The sequence below is a fragment of the Carassius gibelio genome, chromosome B16 (assembly GCF_023724105.1).
Source record: "Carassius gibelio isolate Cgi1373 ecotype wild population from Czech Republic chromosome B16, carGib1.2-hapl.c, whole genome shotgun sequence".
In the NCBI taxonomy this organism is placed as follows: Eukaryota; Metazoa; Chordata; class Actinopteri; order Cypriniformes; family Cyprinidae; genus Carassius; species Carassius gibelio.
In genome coordinates, this window is record NC_068411.1 from 26,670,859 (window position 1) to 26,693,607 (window position 22,749).

At 35.3% G+C, this 22,749-nt stretch overlaps 1 protein-coding gene across 4 annotated transcripts in view; it reads right to left on the reverse strand.

Moving 5' to 3' along the window:
• The window catches only part of LOC127974705 (oxidation resistance protein 1), a 129,719-nt gene that overhangs the window by 53,021 nt on the left and 53,949 nt on the right, over positions 1-22,749 (reverse strand). For 2 of the 4 annotated variants that reach the window (XM_052578165.1, XM_052578163.1), the window contains exon 1: positions 18,601-18,820. In XM_052578165.1, coding sequence (XP_052434125.1) covers positions 18,601-18,820 — 220 coding nt within the window. Of the gene's footprint in view, positions 1-940; positions 1,223-18,600; positions 18,821-22,749 lie in introns of those variants that run through there. The other 2 variants (XM_052578164.1, XM_052578166.1) reach the window with 2 other exon arrangements.

The window sequence follows — 22,749 nt, forward strand, 5'->3', positions numbered from 1 at the left end:
AATGAGCGTGTCCCTGTCTTTCAGACATTACATAACCTCAAAGAAAATTCATTAAAAAGAAGAGAACACTTACTTGTCTTCTACCATCAACTTCATGAAAGTCAAATAATGTCACTTCCTGGAACTGATGCAACTTTTGGAACAGTCCATTATCTTTAAAGAGGTGTTTTTATAAAAAGTAACAGGGTTGACGAGAACCTAGGGACCCGACTAAATTGTGTGTTTTTTTATTTTATTTGACACGTTAAGAATGAAATCCATTTATGACTAATGAACTGACACTTAAGGCTTTATACAAGTATATGTTTTTTTATGATAGTTTGACTTTTTTGGCCTCGATAGCAAGTAGAAGTAGAAAAATCTTACTGAGGGACAGGCCATTTTCAACATTTCTTCAAGATGCTTTGTACAACAATGTGATTAAAATCTTTTAAAAACCAAAGAAACAGAAAATAATTTATTCTTATATTATGAGACATTATGGAAACTAAAATATAAAATATTCTATTTCTTTTATGTTTTATTAAGATTTACAGAGCTTTTTTTTCCTGAGGGACACAAAATGGCACGTTTTCGTATAATGACCCATATATATATATACACTTTAAAAAATATATAATGAATAAGGAATCATGAATGTGTCAGCACTTTAAGCAAACAAAACTAGAGCTACAACGCAGCAAAAAAGTTTACAATACCAAATGCGTTTACGTGCAGGTAAAGCCAGGATATGAACTCTTAACTCTCCCTCACAAAAGGTCAACAGTCAAATGCAATGCAAATACAAATGCAGAGGAGGGCAGTGGACACGTAAAAACTCTCTTAATAATAACTCACTGTAGTGCTGCAGTCATGTTGCACTGTCAGTATTAACAGGCGCGCACAACTGTAACTTTTCAACCTGTTTGTAAAACTTCTGAGAGGAACACAAAACTAATACCTGCAGTGTGTGTTTCATGCGCGTTCTCCAGAGGCGTTTCTGCATCAGAGTAGTCTTTAAACTGAACTTCTCTCACGGTTACAGGCCAGATTTTACCAGCAATCGCGTCTCTGAACGACTGAATATAATCCATATTCAGATCTTCCCCAAAGCATGAACATTTAAAAGCAATAAAAACGACGCAATAACACCGAGTTACTTGCCCAGAGGAGACTGAAACACGCGAGCAGAAGCAGGAACTGAAACTGACAGCAAGCCGCTCAACTTTTTGCCGTTCGTTGCGCTACATGATTTACGCACGCACGCACGCACGCAACGTGACGCGACGCGAAAAACACTGCAAGTGATGCAATGCTGACGGAAACAAAGACTGTGATTTGTCAACTGCATGCGACGTCAGGATTAAACGCGCGACAGACGCGTCGCGTCGCATCGGTAGCCACGTAGTGAAAACGACTGAAGGCGCTAAAAGTTATAATTTATGTGCATACAACTCAGTGTTTGAAGTTAACACCAAATTAATGTTTTGAAGATTATGCCCAATCATATTTACTGCCTTGTTTTGAGTTCGTAAACGCGTAGGGTTTAAAACAACATAGGCTAATACAGTTTTTAATACCGCAAGGGAAGATTATAGGCCTAAATATTATAATAATCATTTAAAATAAATAAACACATACTTTTTTTACACTTACATTACTTTTTATACACTGACACAATCATAAAATAGCTCTGACACAGAAAATCACAGTAAGCTAGGGCTATATGATTTTTAAATTGTGGTTACACAAACAAAACACACCAGCAAACACTGCTATCACAAGATCGCATAAATAACAGCAAACCTTGAATTCAGAGGGGGTAAATTAGGCAAATATGCTGTAATTATGCAGAGTCTCAATTCTAGTTTAACTTGATGAAAGCAGCTTGCAGGGAAAGCGATCAGAGGATCTCCACCTCCCCAATGACATCTTTACAGCTCATCTGACGATATGACAGCCACTGCTAATTGCAAAGATTGTTCAGTGTCTTTTTAATTCATCAAGTTAATTACATCCCAAGGGGTGACAAATGAAATGGGCCTCTCAGACCAAATTTACACAGATCCCAAAATCCCCAAAAAAGAAGTGAAACTCCCTCTGCTGGTCAGCCATAATATATCTGTGCCACCTTCGGGCCAGCTGAGTTGGCAACAAATATGACATGCATGAATTCAACTGCTGACAAGACTTCCCTTTGTTGTGAAAACAAATGAAAGTTCTCACAGAACCCTGAAAGTCCAGACGTCTGGTTAAAACAGCTGCGTTTAGAAGAAAACTGAGCACAATGAAGGTGCGTCTGATGGATGGATGAAACTATTGAGGTCAGCTTCTTCCTCCTCTGGTATTTTTTCATTTCTCTTATTGGTCATTTTAGTGCAGGAACTATAGAGTAATCCACCACATCAGTGTCATTTTAGCAGTATTATAGTACTCATTATTATTTTAAATGGCTTTTATTTTTATATTTTTCAGTTTTTGTAATGTGCCATTTTTTATTCGTTTTGAAAAATATTTCTATATAGCTTTAATGGATTTTTATTTTTATTTATTTTACTATCAGTTAGTACTATTACTTCTAGTAAAATTACAGAATGAATTTTTAATAGTTTTACTTCAACAACTCTACTGTCCATAATAAATATTCATTATTCATTCATTATTCATTAGTCATTATTTCCTCATACCCTCATGTCATTCCAATATGTTTTTTTTTTTTTTTTTTTTTTGTGGAATTTTTAAAAGAGAAATTTAGAACATTATTGCATGAATAAGAACCTAAATATCTGTTTAGGTTTTCCTTGCAAAAGCTGCCTTCAGAATACAGCGCTCAAATCATATGGGCTATACTTTCATAGTTTTTTTTTTCAGTCCTTTTGGTCACTAGTATGAACATTATATGGAAAATAGTATTTGATTCCACTGAAAATACAAGTATATGGGTCTGGTGATGCTTTATATTTGTAGATGAACTTCTGTACACAGAAGCTAAAGGACAGTCCTTGTTGTGCTGTAATTGCATGGAAGTGTAAAAACCGCTGCAGGTCATTAAATTATTTCTTAAATGATAAGTGAAGCGCCTTTCAAATCCTTCTTGTGCTGGGTCCAACACAGATACACTAACATAGTATTGATTTGAGGTTCTCCACAAGCTCGGTTGTAATTAAAGAACAGTTTAATTTGTTCGGCCCTATGAACGATCCACTATTCTCATTAAATAGAAGAGAAATAAAATAAGCGTTATTAGCTGAGGGAGATTAAAGCAGGGCTTTCCTCCCTACCTCTCAGTGAGCACAGTATTCATGCCGCCTTCTATTTCAATTTCCAGAATGGAAGTGAGTCTGGGGAAATAATAAGCAGCACACAGAATTAGTTCATTTGTTCTCCATTAGATATTTATAGTGATTCATCAAATGTTCCAAACCAGAACGAGGCAGGATTTTTCTAGATGTACACACATGTATCATCACTGCAGCCAGCAGCATTTTATACATACCTAATTATTGAATACGATCAACCAGGGTCTAAAATGAAAACTCAAGCAGTGCCATGCAAGAAAAATTGCCTTTGATGAGTAAATTAAATGGAGTTCCTTTCTCAATCTGCTCGTAACTTCATTAGGAACTGTAACATAAGGCTTAAATCGAATTGTAAGAGCAGTTCCACCCTCGGTGATGTAAGAGACGTGCAAAGACATACAAACACTCAAGACCCAAGCAGCAGCATCTTCTGCTTTTGTCAAGGGCCTTTTAGGATTGTCCTGGGCCCTGTGAATTTATGCAGTTTTTGCTGTTGCATATTTAAAATGTTTTTAAAATTTTCGTTCTTTTATGTCGAGACAGAAATGAATACTTTCATTCATTCAACAAGGATGTGTTACAGTACAGAACAAGATTAGAATAGATTTCTATTTGGAATAAATGCTGTTCTTTTAAACGTTTTATTCATCAAAGAATCATGAAAAAGTATCACAGATATAAAAAGTTTCCAAAATTGATGATAAATCAGAAATTAGAATTTCTGAAGGATCATGTGACGCTGAAGACTGTAATGACTGATGAAAATTCATTTTTGTATAACAGGAATAAATGAAATTTTAAAGTATATTATTTAGTAAATTGGAATATATATACCATTATTTAATTTTTTTTTTTATTTGTACTGTTTTTTACTGTATTTTTGATCAAATAAATGCAGCCTTTATGAGCAGAGCATTAAAGACTTATTAAAGAATATTTACATTTTTACTTATTTTTTAATAATAAATTTTTATTTTATTTATTTAAATTTTTATTTAGCAAAAATTATCTCTGCAATTTTGTACAGGCTAATATATATATATATATTACAACATATATATTGTTTCATAAATTTTATTATATTTTATTAAAATAAATGTTTAAGAAGAGATACTGTAGTGTAGATGAAAAATAAATCAGGACCTGAAAATGTAGTGACATGCTGTATGGAAACGGGTTCTGGCCCAAATGAGAACCATAATCCTTTTCCTTCAGTCAAGACAGATCTCATTACTAAAGCACAACTGCCATCTCCACACTGAATGTGTCCAGACCCCACACACAGCAGCACATCAACACAAGGATGAACATCTGCACATTACCCTGAGCTTCACAGTTTACAGGCCCAATTAGACAGACACAAATAGAGCAAAACCTCACTCCGGCTGGGCAGATGCAGCTAATAGAGAAAGCAGTGAAGCTCTGCTGCTGTAATGAACGAGCACTAAATACAATCAGATTACGCCAGACAGACCGTCTCCCATACGACAGCTGGATTTGTGATAAACGATAAAGTGAAATGTTATTTATGACACAAAATGTGGTGCAGAGGAAGGAATCATAGAGATTCTGGATGAAGAGATAAAAGACCAGCGAATGGATGTATGACGTTCAATGCCTGAGACATTCATTTCCTTCCATTTCACTTGTGTGGGATTTTTCGGGATGGTAAATTGCTTTCTACAATCCCAGTGCAGCTCCCTGCTGAGTATGAGAGCGCTATGATAGAGATATTTTAATAGGGTCTTGGGAAAACTGGAGAAAAAGGAGACGGATTCATTTTAATGTATCTCTTCAAACAAATGATTCAGTGATTAGTTTGGTTTATCACTCACAAATGTTCAAGGAAGTCTTCAACTCATTTTACATGCCTTGAAGTGTTTAGAAAAAAAAAAACTATACTAAAAACCTGGAAACTATACTAAATGTTATATTATCCATCATGATTTCCAAATGTAATATTGTGCACCAGTGAAAACAAGAAAATCTGAATTTGTACAAAAATTTCATATGACCAATGTGAAAAATGTACTTATTTAATACTTAAATAATAAAATATTCCCTAATAGTTGATGTCAATGTTTGAATGCTATGCTAAATGAATGCTAAAAAAACAGTTAGGGGTGCATCTAACTTTAAATGAATAAAAACGTTTAATGTTCATTTTGTGAAAACATGCCTTGATTATCTTTTAACAAGAATTTATTTGCAATAGCTGTTTGTCAGAAATTTAGTTCCTCTGACTGAGAGGGAAAAAAAAATCTACATTTGTATTCATTTTAATGCAAATACATACATTTTGAGAAACATATTGAATATCACTATAAAGCTGAATAATATAAAGGCATTTTTTTTTGCAATATATCACCATGCCCTACAGTTTGTTGTTGAAATCACAGACTTCTCCCGAGGCACAGCATACAGGTGGAGCGCTTGGCTTTCACGCAGGTGGATAATGTGCTTCTGTTCAAGTGTATGATTGCCTCAAAGACAAAAGTACTGCTTTCCCTCTCTGAGATGACAGCACCATCTAACAGATGATTATGCTGTCCAAACTGCACAGAAACTCATGAATATTCACAAGACAAATGCAAATGACTCAGTCTGGCCTTAGAAGAATCTCAGAGAATGAATCATTTCACCAATGTGTAACAGTCCCTCAACTGATGCATTAAACCTCAACCGAAAAACCTACTCCCCGCTGATCTGAGTTTAAGGTCTATTAGTTTGAATGTGATCACTCACGAGAAGCCTGAGTCAGATCTTCCCATCAGGGTTATTAACGCTGTGCTATTTTAACTTCTCTGCTCAATTGACCTCAGAGGTTGTTCAGCCATTGCTGGGAGAACCAGGGACTGCAGTTACACAGCATTCCTCAGAAACAAGTTTGACTGCAATGATGGCAATCAATCAACTGCTAGACTCATGTCACGCTAACCAATCAGCAACTGGACCCTTTACATGGCAAACAAATCAGCAGCTAGACTGTCATCACAGCAACCAATAGCTTGATTCAGCCAATCAACTGCTTGACCATTTCTCAAAAAAACACACACACGCTGCTGTAGTGTTGTGAACGCGCTCACAACAGACCCGGAAGGGAAGACGATTCTGAATAAACTCATTATTTTTGTTATTTTTGGACTAAAATGTATTTTCGATGCTTCAACAAATTCTAACCGACCCTCTGATGTCACATGACATGCAAGAAAAAATTAATAAATTGTGCACATGATTTACTAATTTGTTCCCTCAATGTATACTAAAACGTGCACACGATTACTATTGTGTTCCCCGATTTGCTAAATCGTGTACATGATTTAGTAAATCGAGGGAACGAATTAATAAATTGTGCGCACAATTTATAAATCTAGGGAACGCAATAGTAATCGAGTGCACGGTTTAGTACATTGAGGGAATGAATTAGTAAATTGTGCACATGATTTATCCTACTATTTTTTCCTGCATGTCATGTGCAGGGCTCCGTACACTTGGACTACTTTGATGATGTTTTTCTTACCTTTCTGGACATGGACAGTATACCGCACATACATTTTCAATGGAGGGACAGAAAGCTCTCGGACTAAATCTAAAATATCTTAAACTGTGTTCTGAAGATGAACGGAGGTCTTACGGGTTTGGAACGGCATCAGGTTGAGTCATTAATGACATCATTTTCATTTTTGGATGAACTACTCCTTTAAGTACTAAGTAGTATTAATTCAGGGTTAGTTATGTACTTACTATATGGCTAGGGTTAGGATTAGGGTTTGGTTTAGAGTTACTTGCATGTAATTATGCACAATTTATTGTTATTATAATAGTGTATAGCATGTGTAACAAGGTCACCTTAAAATGAAGTGTTACCCAAATATTTGACATAAAATCCTAATGCATTAAACAAAAATAATAATTAAATATGGTTTGACTTTAATATTCAGTAGCGGAAATGATAAGCCTTTTATCGTCAAACTGTGTTCATTTTGGCATTAGGATTTTTTCCCCCATCCAGCACAGTTTTTTTTTTACTTCTGTTGTTGTAGTTATGTCATATCTGTCCTGGTTACAGAGCACAAATGGTTTCACTTCAGAATCACAGGAGGGTTTAGAATTCACCTGAACAAACAGCCGACCCGCTGGGAAAAGCATTGTGATTCTGAAATGTTGATGGGTTTTTGGCTCATCAACCTGGAAACAGAATACGCAGTTAGCCTGGTAATATGCATGAAATCTTGATTTGAAAATGGTCTTGTAAAATGGTATCCGCTCGTTCTTAAGATATACTGCAGAGCTGAGTCTCTTACTACGGTAATAACATACAACTGCACTGACTGCATGGGGTCTGCTTTACCAGAGGACTACAGCCTCCACAGGCAGAGGGTTTAAAGATTAGTAAACCCTGCAAAGTCTCAATTAGTCTTTGTCAAAGGATCAAAGGATATTTATAATACCAGAAGAAAGCCTACCATTTGCATTAAAATTCATTTCAATGGCTGTGCTACACCCCCCCCCTCAAAAATAAAACCAGTCCAAAATATACTTTAAACCTGATCTTAAACGTCTATTATTATATATTAAACATATTATATATATATATATATATATATATATATATATATATATATATTTTTTTTTTTTTTTTTTTTTGAAAAAATATATACATTTTTTAAAACAGATTTTACACAATATTAAAAAATACATAAATATAAAAAATAGGAAATATAGATTAATGAAATTGTATTTTGAAATCTTCAAATTTCTATATATTTTGAATATATAATTTTTTATATTTCGAAATATATTTACAAATAACAAATACAAAAAATTACTTGAATTTATTTTCATGTAAATGTATTGTAAAATCTATATTTCCACAATTATTGGCAATTTTTTTTCATATCGTGTAATGTAACTTTAATTTTAACATAACAAAACAAAAAAACTAACAAAAAGAGTACCTAAAACAAATTCATCAGAAACATTTTTATGTGTTAAAATGCAACAAAGTCTTGGCCTTTTTTGCTATATTTCTATATTTTGAAATATATTTTGAAATATATTTTGGACACTACTGAAAATGTAAAGTAAGTAATATTTAAGTGTAAATGAAAACTAATATTATTTATAATGTTACAAAACAATAAATCTAAGGAAGGGTTGGGACTAAAGCATCTGTACAGATTTCATGATTCAGACCAGACTACTTTTTCATGGGAGGAAGTGTCATTAATGAAAGAAAAAAAAAATCCTGAATTAAAAAAATAAAACAATTCTGTATTTGCAATATATTTATATATATATTTGAAAACATATCTGAAATCATCATTGAAGTTATGATCTGAAACAGTGGAGCAGAAAAGAAGTAAGAAATGCACTAGTATCTTTATCTGACCATCAGACCATTAGCACTAGCATCCAATTTATTAAAACAATAAAACCTGAGCTTCGCTCTGTCGGGTGGTCAACAAATAACCCAGCATGAGTTGAGAGGGCAACAGAGATCAGGCTGATGTAAACAAAACACGTTCAATCTTATGCTAACCGCTGTGTCAATATCTTCTCCTGAACTCTGCAGGGGGAATTAATTGCTTTCCCTTTCAGAAGGACATGCTCATATTTTTCATCATTATGTTAAGCGCTGGTGCATGAATTATAATGGCCTAACGCCTGTCTCCTTTCATTCCTATGCTGATTAAGAGAAAAGAAACGGACAAGTGGCTGTGATAGAGAGGATGGAGGTGGATGTTGGAGGTGAGAGGCTCGGGGTGGCTGAGGGTAATCAAGACAATGAGGCCACAGTCACAAAGTAAGATGTCCCAGTGTGATTGGCACTGCCAGAAGAGAGACATCTGAAGATGATGAGGAGGTCTCACAGATTGCACAGGCAAAGCAGGCGCAGAAAGACACCGTATGATGAGCGACCCTTCAGCTGATTTGGTATAGTAGTTCTTCCACTGCTTTAAACGGCTCTTATAATGGAAAATGATGTGCTCTTTGGATATATAAGCATTTGATTTAGCATTTACTGCTAAACGGTTACATATTTAGAGATTCGGCATGTTCAGATGATGCATCATCCAATATATTATTAATGGAAAAAGATGGAAGCATTTTCTTAGTTTTTAGTTAGTTCTTATAACAAACAGAAAATCATGAAAGAGGGGCATTATCTTCTAATAGGTAAGATGATGAAAGCTTATCCCTGATATAATTAGCATGAGGCAAATGGTGTTCATACCAGATACTGACTGGTTTCAGACCCCCCCGGACCACCCAATACAGTAAAACTGCACATTTTAGAGTGGTCTTTTATTGTGCCGCTGTCGCCTCTGGCTTGCTTAGTTGGGGACACTTATTTTCGTCGACTTGATTGCACAGATGCTATTTAAACTGAACTAAGCTGAACTATTCAATGATGAACTGCCTTTAATTGAAAATTGAGTGTTTACTATTGTCATTTTGCATTATTGACACTATTTTCCCATTTAATACAGTAAAGCTGCTTTGACACAATCTGTATTGTTAAAAGCACTATATAAATAAAGATGACTTGACTTGACTATTAAAAACATATCCTTTTTTTTTGTTTTGTTTGTCTAATCAGCCTTAACCATAAAAAACATTGAGTGATTATTTGATTTTAATAGTCAGTGAAACTTGACTAAGATCATAAATGGACTCAATCCACAAATGTATTTAACCCTGAATTAAAAAGGATTATTAAGCACTAAGAAGAAAGCTGCAGGGTCTTGTTAAGTTTGTTAAAATTTGATTTAAGCTTTTTGGAAAAGTGATAAGAAGGTTAAAAAACAATAATTTAGTCATTCAAGAATGGTCTGTAAATAAGCTCATATACAGCATACACAGATACAGAAATTTGTCTGATGTGACCATGTACAGCAAATGCATGCAGAAACCCAAACAAATATCAACTTTTATGAGGACTAGCAGATCTTATATTTCACAGCGAGGTGTTCAGTCGATAAGATGGCAGAACAAACTGCTTACACTCCCTTTAAAATCCCCTTAATCAATAATAATCAATAAAATTCATCCCCGGCCAGCACACTGCACATGAGCCGAGCTCAGAGGAGGGACAGAGGCAGAACTCTGACTCTGAGAGATAAATTGCTTAAATCAAGAGGGGGAGGCCCTGCTGAGAGAGAGAGAGACAGAGGCGTAACTATACAGCACAGGTTATAAATCCAGCGGCACCAATCCTTCCGAGGGGAATGCAGCAGTAAATTCAGCCCTGGATGCAGAACCACCTCCAGGAAAGCAAACTGTTTTTATTCCACCCCACGGTCTAATCCATGAATCTCTAGGCCTTCGTCTGGAGAAGTGCGGTGACTGCCAATCTACTTAGATGTAGAGAGAAGTGAGAGCAGTGGAGGAACTTAACAAAAGTATCACGATGCTATTAACTACATTTTTCAATAGCAATATAACAGAACAAGTGCTTTCAAAAACAAGCAACTTTTCCAAAAACGTTATGGCAATATTTGCCGGAAAGATTCATCTGTATTTTGGTTCCACTGTGCTGCATGTGTTTTACAGTCAAGAAAACTGAACTGGCTTCCGAAAATATATACGCTATCTTTCAAATGAAGCAAAGTTTGATTCTTTTTAGTGATTCAGTTCATTAAGATGATTCATTATAGTGTGAACTATTTTTCAGTGGAACTATTTTTACCATTTGTTTTATAATGTATTTGAAAGAAGCCTCTTACCTTCACCATTAAAGCTGCATTTATTTGTTCACAAATACAATTAAAACAGCAATATTGTGATATATTATTACAGTTTAAAATAACTGTTTTATACTTTAATTTATTTTAAAACATAATTTATTCAAAATGGCAAAGCTGAATTTTCATAATCAGTACACCAGTGTCACGTGATCCTTCAGAAATCATTCTAATATGCTGATTTATTATTATTATCAATGTTAATTAATATTTTATGTAGCACTACTTAATATTTTTTTTGTGTAAACCATAATACATTTTCATCATCCTCACTGAATTAATTTCCTTAAAAACAGTTGCACTGAGTCCAAATTTTGAAACAGCAAGACATCTCCAGAAACAACAGATGCTCTTTAGATCTCCCGTTATCCTAACAACATGTATGTAAAGCTTGTCAGAGCTATAAGGACGTTGATTCACAATCAGTTTCAGTCTGCTGCATCAATGCTGGACCTAACCTTTCTTTTCCCCCAAACTCTGATGTAGCTCCTATTCTCCTCCACATGGCACTGAAGGGACATCGCCATGTAATTTCTGCTCAGTCTGTGTGAGCTATTGACTACATTAACTGACCACATGTCAGCTTTTTGTCTCCACTTCGTAATTCAGTCTGCTTTGTCATTTCACAGATATTTTGGATCTCACTGTCCACAGACTGGTCATGTCCAGGAACAGATCTTTTGATTCCAGTTGGATAAATCTGTGGAGGAGATGCTGGTAACATTGTGGCATGAAAATAACATGCATGGAAAAGTCAGAACCCTTACAAATGAGTGGTATACTGTGTCTGAAATAACTGCCACAGCTAATCAGCTGTAAAGGGAAGGTTAAAGCAAACAATTAACCTTTAACTGAGCCGCTGTGTTTCTTTCTCATGCCGCCTCTTAGAGGCAGTTAATGAATACTGACTACTCATAGATATAACAGATATATTTCAATTTATATACATTACCAAAAAGGACATTGCATTGTTGTTTTTATATCGCAATAATTCTATTTGACCTACAAACACACACACAGCTTATGTTTTTTTAATTAGATTTTGCCTGTTTTTCACACTGCCTGCATTGGTCTCATGTGGCATATCTTGCACTAGTCATGTCTGCATGCTAATTTCCTATAAAATACAGTATAACGTCCTCCTCAATGTCTTATCTCAGAGCAATTATAGACAGATGGAAATCATAATGTGTTGGTGCAGCAACCAGCTGCATAGTTCGTTTTACACGTTATTTAGGGACACAAACCATCTGAATTACAGCAAAATAAAGTTTAGCATAAAGTTATATCTGACTGATTGTAAAATGTCCTTGTTCTTTGGAAATGTGCTTAATAAGAATATTATACAAATTATCATTTGTTATTCCAAAAAATCACATAGTAACTAATGAAAAACCATTGTGCAGAAAAAGATATCATTTAAAAAAAAAAAAGAATATTTTATTATTTATGATTCATAAATCATCAAACTAAGCTGAATATACAATTCTACCCACAGATATATAATTTTACACTAAAATAGCTTCAAACTAAATTATAAGGGGCAAATTCACTAAATAGTTTTGGCACATCAGCATGCAGTATTTAGCGTAAAAAGTATTTTTCACAAACCACTCATAATGCATCTTATGCTGGTGATAAATGCGCTGGAATAGCTATATAACTGCTCTTCTTTTCAGTATAAACATGCCTTATTTTACCGTAAATGAGGCTTATTGTAATGTGCTGGACTAAAAAACATCAGCACTATTTGTTTAGTGAAATTAAAGCAGATGGTGATTTAAAATCTTTTTAAAAAGGATGCTAAAAGCCTTGATTTAGCAAGCATTTTATCCCACTATCTGATTGGCACAACAGTGAAAAGGGCACAAAAACATAACAACATCAGCTTGTTTTTGTTTCACAGCTGACTGATAAAAACCCATGCACCCTGACTCCTGGAAGCTGTCTACATTAAGTAGTAAATAACCCTTAATACAACTATAAAACATGACAGACAGCCTCACATTAGCTGCAGGAGTCGCCTCAGGTCATCCACTATCACACCTGACCTTTTCTCTTCATGGTCTGGAAGCCCAGGCCATTTAACTATGATTACTAGGTCAACACAAACACAAAGGTCAACTTGAACTAGGGAGAAACACCACAGCTAAAACTGACCTGAACCAGACGTGACTGATCTGAATGCGACATGGCTCACATAATTCTGCTGTTTAACGGTCATAGGCTTGTCGATAATGTGTGTTACCCACACAGATGCCTCCGGGGGTGTGTGTCACTCCTGTCTGCTACAGATGAAGGGATATTTTTCTGCTAGGAGGTAGTGTCTTCATTTGCTGTGGCTGTGTAAACAGAAGGATGCATAGGCACTGCTGTAGATCAGGTAAATGTGAGACAGCATCAGTCTGAGCAAATAAACATTACCGCTATACAGAACTAGAGTGCTAGAAACAGACAAGTTCTCCTCTAGCCTAAACAGACCAGTCATAAACTCTAAATAGGCCTGCCATAGTGGCCTTCTGCATTTTATAGCACAGGGGAGTAAATGTCACCGTGGTTTTCTCCTGGATAATATATGCGGCTCCTTTTGCAGCCTGAGAGAAGCCTGCAGTAGCCACGCTTGAGCTCGACACTTGCTCAATCTATTGAACTGTTGCTAATTGAATTGGAGTCAGCAGGTCGGGTGCTGATGGTGCGTGCAGGTGGAGGCCGCAGGCTGGTTACAGTAACTGTCTCTGCACTGCCATCATTCTGTCTAACTCCCAAACCAATCTAATTCCGTGTGGAATAACATGGGTAATAGCAGGACACTGCTGTTTGCAAACAAACATGATATATGGGTGTTTTTTTTCCCATGCTATAATCAAACCAGTATAAGATAAAAGAACAACAAAGATATGCCTTATATAAAAAATAAAAAATAAAAGATTTTAAATATAAGATATATTATGAATAGCAAAACTATTTACATACAGTATATAAAAAAATTAATAAATCAATATTTACTAGAACTTTTAAAATTTTCCTGAGGAAGGTAGACTGACAAAACTTTGCTAATATTTGTTATATTATCATATTTATTATTATTATTATTATTATTATTATTATTATTATTATTGTTTTGTGATAATGCAAGTGTGTGGTGTTTATGTGGTTTTTCTAGTTTTTATTGTACTTTAATCCCCCGCACCTTTGAATGATTCAGGTGTGTGAGGCAATACATTTTTGGATTACATATAAAATATATAAATGTATTTTTATATATTAAAATTATTGCATTTATTTATTCATATAAAATATGAATACATGTATGTTTCTATATTTATATTGTATTATATATTTAGAAATATATAAATATATTATTTTTCAATAATATCAAAATTAGGTATGTTAGGCTAAAAAATAAAATAAAATACACTTTTCAGTTCTTAATACTGGCTATCATTTTCTCTTAAGAAATTCAGTTATTTTCACTAAAAACACACTTGCAGTGTTGCTGCTCTTTCAAGTTATATGTGAAAGCATATATACCCAGCAGACGGCTAGAAGAGGTCTGTAAGGGCAGCAGACAATGAGTATATCTGTCTGTTCTCTGGTAATTAGAAGCCCAGCGCAGAGTTTCTACTAGCCTGACCGTTCTTCATCAGGACGACACCCTTGTCTGTTGTTTTTCTGTACAACAGATCTTGATCCTGTACAGCATCTCTCCTGACCCCTCAGGTCAGCACCTTCAGAATACATTTCAGAATAACAAGGCAGTGTGTCCGAGAAGAGAGTAGACAGAGGAATGGGACAAACATTCTACCTTTCCACAAACATTAATAGTGTGATCATTCTTGTGTGGTCTGACAGTTCACCCTAACACACGGACAGCAGATCATACTCAGGCACCTAATGAGAGCAGAAATAGAGAGTTATTAAGTGTGACAGCGTGTTAGCTCACATGTGGAAGAAGACGCTTAAGTTTAACAGCTGAAGGCTGATATAAAACACTGACTGAAGGGAAGGGAGTTTAAATGAGAGGTTTATGAAGGCCATGTGTCTAAAATCAATAAAGACATTTCTTTAAACCCTTTAAATGGCATATGAAAAAAAAACTTTTTATTTTGGAATTTTTTATTTGAAGCTTTATTTTTACTTAAAAACGTATGATTTGTTGTGATTTGTGAAGTTTCTGGATATTGGCAAGTATCATTTATTTAGTTATTCACCATTTAATTAATATTTATTTAGCACTTAGCAAGTGTTAACTACGAACCCTGCATAATATACTCTAGCATTCAAAAGTGTGGGGTCAGAAAGATTTTTTATATTGTTTTTGAAATCTCTTATCCTCACATTGGCTAATTAAAGATAAAGTAATTTTGTGAAATATTACAATTTAAAACAACATTCTAATAACACCAAATATATTTTTAAAATCCATTTTATTCCTGAGGCAAAGCTGTATTTTCAGCATCATTACTCCACTCTTCAATGTCATATGCTGATCTGCACAAGAACTATTTCTTTTAAAATAGTTCAAAATAGTGCTGCTTAATACCTTTGTGGAAACCGTGATGCATTTTTTCCAGGATTCTTTGATGAATAGAAAGTTCAAACAGGATTTATTTGAAATTTGAAGGATTTCATTACATTATATATATATTTACAGTCACTTTTATTCAATTTAATCCATCCTTATTGAATCAAATATGTATAAATATATATATATATATATATATATATATATATATATATATATATATATATATATATATATATATATATATATATATATATATATATATATATATATATATATATATATATATATCTTGCAGACTCCAAATTTTAAATAGTAGTGTATGTGACCACTTTGAACAAACATTTAAAATCTAGATTCTGGTTAAGGGTATGTTTTTGCATGCTTGCATGTGTTGATGCTTTACTTACAATGCACAAAAGTACAATGATGTATAGTTCCTCCTGATCTCCATTTAACTTTTTTCGCACCATGACCAGCACCAAAGGCAGAGGGGTAGATAACGTCATTCTGAAAAACTACAGGATAAATATATAGACTTGCATAACGGACTATCCAGTATCTTGTTAACAGAATTAGGTAAGGTAGGTATTAAGGCTACACAGGACCCTACGGGACGGCTGTGGACCTGACTCCTCTCCACTGATTACCTGAAACGCATTTCCCACATCATCCCGAGATCTGCACTTATTTCATTATTGCAGGCTTATGTCCACATGGACAAATTTATACCGGGCTCTCCCTGACCCATTTGCAGCCCCCCCAAAAGCACTTATTGTACGCATGTACGCTTGCCTGCTATAAAACCACTCTCTTTCTCCGAGACCGAAGGGCCTGTCAAGGGTCATTTTCATTTAGAAATATTAAAACACCCTAACCATCGCTCACATCGAGCTGGAAATGACAGTATAATTTGGCGGTATACATGAGGGCAGGTTATTAAAATGTAGCGGGATATGTGGTGCGGTTTAATGGCAGTTCTGACACCAGATGAAAAGACGCTCAGCGTGCGGCCATCGATAACACTTCTCTCTCCCGCCGTCCTCTCCACCAATTAGAGGCACTATGAGAAGTCAAACTGTGCTGTGATTTGCAGTGATTGCTTGAGGGCACGGCCTCTAAAAGACAGGAGAAAGTCAAACAATGAGAACAGCAAAATCACCAATAACATTAAAGAGCAACCAATGCGAAATGCTAATAAAACATCAATCATTATTACACGGAACTCAGAAATACTCTGAAATCGCAACATTCTGCCTGCCATCAATAACAACTGATAAACTATATAACTGACTGCTTTTCCAGGCGACCAGTTTTCTACACAGCCATGGTAGATTTATATCTCTTGTATGGCTCCACGGTCTTGTTCTCTTCACTTAATAAAGCCAAATTTCAACTCAAATCAATATTTTATGTCCATTTTTTTTTCTTTTAAATTAAATAAAATATTAATATTTTAACAAACTTAAATGTTTTATCAAAGTAAAATATTGAATAAAATATTAAAATGACTAATATTTACTAAATGTAATAAAACACAATTAAATGTTTTTTATAAATGAAAATAACTAAAACAATTATAAACATTAATAAATAACTAAATCACTGGTCACTGTGGAAATTTAGCTATGAGTTAGTTAGGTTTAATACTACTCAGATTTATTAAAATCCCTACCATTAAATTATGTTATTACTATTTCTATCACAACTAAAGTAGTTTTGTAGGTATATCATGTGCTGTACTGACCAGAAAACCATTTATCTGTTTTATAGTCTAACATTCGACAAACAGCTACCCAAGAGTGAGTAAATGAAGTGAACACAAAGCAGAACCCGTGTTCTGTGAGTGCACCGAAGGACCTTCTTAATTTGGGGAAACATCTCTTTTAGTCGGCTCTTAAATGGTGCCGTCAAACCAGCAGCACAGTCAAACAGCCAGAGATGAAAGGAAAGCCATCTCCTGCTCTCTCTGAAGCCTCTGACCCCTCCTCACAATCCCTTCAGACCCCAAAAACCTGCACAAGCATCGGGCTTATTTCACAGATCACCGCATACACTCGGTGTACTGGGAGAAGCACTGAGAAAAGCTTTTCAATATGGTCATATAAAAGAGAAAAAAGAGGAGAATGGAGACACAAATGTAAAGCAGGTGAGATCAAGGAAAAAAAAAAAAAAAAAGAGAGGGGAGAAATAGATTAGATGAAAAAGAGAGGACACTGGTAAGAAAGACAGGAGACAGAGGAGAATGAGAGAGTAAAGAGGAGAGACAGACATGACAGCATGAGACATGAAGATGTGGAGCGAAACTATGGAGGTAGATATGAAAAAGAGGAGAAAAAGATGAGACCGATGAGAAAGAGAGAAGACATGGAAGAAAGAGAAGAGACAGCTGTGAGAGCAAGGACAGAGAGAAGAATGAGAGGAGAATGGAGACATCAAGAAGAGAAGAAGAGAGAAAGATGAAACCAATGAAAGGAGAAAGAGGAGACGGATGAGAAAAGTTGAGAGAATGAGAGCAAAAAAAAAAAAGAGATGAGATCTAGGCAGAAAAGAGGAGAAATATGAGAGAAATTAGAAAGAGAGGAGACGGCAACAACAGTGAAGACAGAGATGAGAGCATGGAGAGAGAGAGAGAGAGAGGAGAAAGATGAGAGCAAAATGTGAAGGAGAGGTGAAACTGTATAGAGGAGAGCAGGAAGAGAGTGAAGAATGAGAGGAGATAGAATGGAGACATGAGGTGAGATAAAGCAGAGAAACAGGAGGGGAGAAGAAGATGAGACGGATAAGGAGGAGAAAAAAAGTGAGGATACAGAAGAGAGTTGACATGAGAGAATCAGGAGACAAAGAGGACAATGTGAGCAGAGAGCAAGAAGAGAACAAAAGGGGGCAGAAAAGAGGAAGTCAGAACTATCTAAACACTCACACAATGTGAACATCTTCATGAACTCACACACACACACACACACACACACAGATGAAGCTCAGGTGAAACTCATGAAACAAACATACAGAGCTTGCTATACTGAAGACAGCCTGGATGCTCATTTACCTATTGTGTATCCTCGTTTCAGATCGCTGCACAGCGGACCACGGCGCTGGGAGTTGGTGGTGTTGTTTTCTCGCACCTCAGATGTGGTTGTCTTGGCAACAGGTGGTGAAGATCTGTTTAAGGACAGACTCGGGATGAGCCGTGCTGGAAAACTTTGAGACCCGATATCCACCGACTGGGACTTCTTCTTCAGTCTGAGAGGGAACAGCACAGGAGACATGCAGAACTGAGTCTTCTGACCACAGAGAGCAGGGTTTGTAAACGAATGGACCGTGTGTGCAACTGTATATCATTTTTTTTTTGTACTGCTAAAGGCCTGCCTTCATTGATTCCATCTAAACTGTTGTGTATGACTAGATCCTACATGAGAAGAACTTTTCTTTGCAAGTCAATAATTGTGGTGTCATGCATTCAATCCAACAGGTGACATTTTGACTCAGATTCTTGATGAGTGCAATATGTGACTGAGCTTTGTGACACATGACTCTTAGGATAATAAATAAAAAACATTTAAAAGGTTTCTATTATTTTATAAGATGCGTGACATTTGCAACTCAAAGTCATACTGCAGGGTTTTTATGGTATGGTAACTGGTATAGGATGGTAAAACTGGTACTAATATACTACGGGACTAAATTATTGTGTACAGTATATTCATATTTAAATTGTACTCTAAAGTACTTAAAAAACCATATGATTAAAAAATGTGACAACATGGTGTAAGTAATTGAGACAGATATAGCACATGCATGAGGTTTCATTGTGCAGCTTAAGAACACTGTAAATAGGTTGCTGTAAATTTTACAGTAACTTATTGGCAGCTAGAAAAATGCAACATGGCACAGTAAATTTGCCTTTGGGTCACTCTAAAATATTCCCAAATTTATCTGCAATTGTAAAAATGCTGCATTATTCAAGAAATTCGTTTTAGATTAAAACTGATCAAGGCGATGAAAAGTTGAATTTTTTAGCTCAGGGCAAATGTTTAATCTTTAAAGTGATTTGCTTTAAAACATGTAGTGAACCTAAAGAAAAAGAAAGGTAGATCACTGGAGCCAGGATCAGTTCATTGTTTGATCTCACCGTCAATCATCTTGACTTACAATTGAGACAAAAAGCCTAAAAAAAGCAAAACAACAACGTTCCCAGGAATCCTGCCAATCATCTTCGGGTCAATCCTGAAATGCTGCCAGCATGAGAAATCAGATAGACAGCATGTTCTGTTGTGTGTTAAAGAACCAGATTTTTATTTACATTTTTGGTCTTATTAGTAACTGTAAAACACTTTTATTAGTAACTGTAAAAATAAACAGTAAAAATGCAGGCATGCCTTAAGTTTGGATGGGCGTTTAAATTCTAGTTTGGCAGCTTCAACACTGCACCACCTACTGGTCAAATCGGAACATCAAACAATAAAAATTATAATAAAACTATAATTATATTATATATAAAGTATATAAGATAATAATATACTCATATATTATAATAATAAAAATAATATTTCATCATTCTGAAGAATAATTTTAGTCACTTTTAGCTTTATGTTACAGAAGCACCAAAGCTCAATGTGTTCATTTCATAAACATATGATCACTGCTTGGCAAAAGGTTAACGAAAACAGCATTATGAGCAAGATATTGCTCCCACATGTCAGAAATGATTATGTATTCTAAACTTCTTCATAATCAGTTGAAAAAAATCTTGCATATATAGACAAACATTAAATTATTCTCTCCCAACAGAGATGTCTCTGTGTGTGGGGGGGGGGGGGGGGAGGGGGGGGGGTAGGGGGTATGTCATTTAGATACCTGTCTAAATAAACAGCTCACAAAGCAGCCTCCAGCAGCACTCTGACTGCATGCTGATGGCAGACCCCAGGTGCGGTCTCCCCCCCACCCTCTCTCTCTCTCTCGCTCTCTCTCTCTCAAACCAGCTCACCATTACATAATATTTGCAATCAGCCAGAAGAAAAGAAAAAACACCAGCCGGCAAGATTACATGGTTAAGGAAGTCCAACAAAAACAAGAACTAGTTAGTTAGATAACACGGTGCAGCAAGTCAACCAGAAAACTGAAGCCAGGCGGTCAGACTTTCCACAAGAGTCCAACTCAACCAGCTCAAAAACACAGAAGGATCCAAACCAGTCACCTCAAAGAGCAGGCGATCCCTGAATGCAGAGCGATTAACTTTACAGTTACAAAGTGAGAGGAAAGTTGATAAATATTTTATACAAAAAAAATTCCAACTAAAATATATTATATAAACAATAGAATTTTAGCTAAAACCTGTTTCTATGCTTTATTATTAATGTGTTATTATTACCTTACCAACCAATGCAACACACACAACCAGTCAAAAGTTTGGAATAATTACGATTAGGAAAGGAGTCTCTTATGATCCCCAAAGCTGCATTTATTTAAAAATAAATAAATAAATAAATAAATAAATAAATTAAATTTAAAATGTAATTAAATTCAGTTTAATATGCTGAGCTGGCTTTCAGGAAACAATTCTCACTATTATCAGTGTAGAAAACAAAATCTTTGTGGAATCCATAAAAACTAAGCAGCAACAACATTAACAAAAGTTAGAAACATTAATAACACGGTACCAATAGTAATTGAAAACATCTGAACACCAAATCAGAATATTAATATCCTGACTTGGTGAGCATAATAGACTTCCTTAAAAAATACACATAATAATAATAATAAACATAACATAACCATTTCTGTGGAATGATGCAGATCAAAGATTCAGATCAGGCAAGTATAAAATACACTAGAAGACAAAAAATCATGCAGCTAGTTTGTGATTTTTTTTCAGTCAGACAGGCACCTGTAGACAGACACACTTTTAATTTCACCATTAAGATGCTTCTGTTGTTCCTGTGAATGCAAAAACGTCAGCTTTTGAATTGAAAATGAGGGCCGAATGGCGAGTCGTCGCTGAGGTCCCGCTCCAGCTGTGATGTGGGTTGTGTATTAACTAGCTGGTGCAGTGCTCTTTCATTCCTCCATACGAATGAGACGTGGTGCCAATCATCATCGTGGCTTTATCTATTATTCACAGCTCAGAAAGACAGTGAGAGGGAGAGGAGGGTTTGGCCAGCTTCCAGTCTTCGTAACACCAGATGTAAACAAAGCACCAGCTTTCTTTCAAACAGTAATAACCACAGCCGCCTCTCCGCAAGACTTCTCCTCTGATTAGGAGAACGTATTCATGCCGAAGCTGTATTTTAACCATCAGCACCGGCCGTCGCTGCTCGAGTGTTTATGTAAACAACATTCTGCTTCAATTAAGGGGTAGATTATGTGATTCGCAGACACAGAGGCTGCACTGAAACGGTACAGAACATCTGCTGTGCAAACACTGCTTACTGCTCAAGCTATTATTAGAAAATCAGTTTTCTAAGTCTAAATAATCAGAACTGGGAAACCCAGAAGATTGTAGTCAAGCAAGGTCACCAGAAGACAAGGCACCAAGGTGGAAGGGGGAATATCATGAGAACATGTAAGGATCGTGAAAGCCTATTACTGCTTAAATTTTATATATATATATATATATATATATATATATATATATATATATATATATATATATATATATATATATATATATATATAAACATACTGTACTCTCTAATTTTTGTATTCTTCATTATTATTTATTAAATGGAAAAAAGCAATACTCCAAGGCACTCGCATAGTAAATCATACCTGTCAAGTTTTGGATTTGAAAATAAGGGAAATTTTCCAGCGCCCATTGCGAGCAGTCCCACCACCCCAACAAAGCTCCAGTATCCCTTACATTTTAAGACAGGTGTTATAGCCCAAATTAAAACACATTAGGGTATATATGAAGAGCATTTATTTAAAGGCTTATTTGCATATTTTCTGTTAATTTAACATTGATGTCTTTACATTTACATTTTATTTTAATTCCACACATTCTTTTCATTTCATATTGCTTTTCTTTAACAGTTTTTCTTTTCATTTCACATAACTTTTCTTTTACTCTTTTAGTGAGTTGTTGTACCAATTTGTTGCAGACTTTGCATTCTTTAAAAAAAGTAAATTCGCTGTCCCATTTATCACGGTATTTACACATGGGTTTTGGTTTTTTGGCAGGTGTGCCTTCACTCTCTAT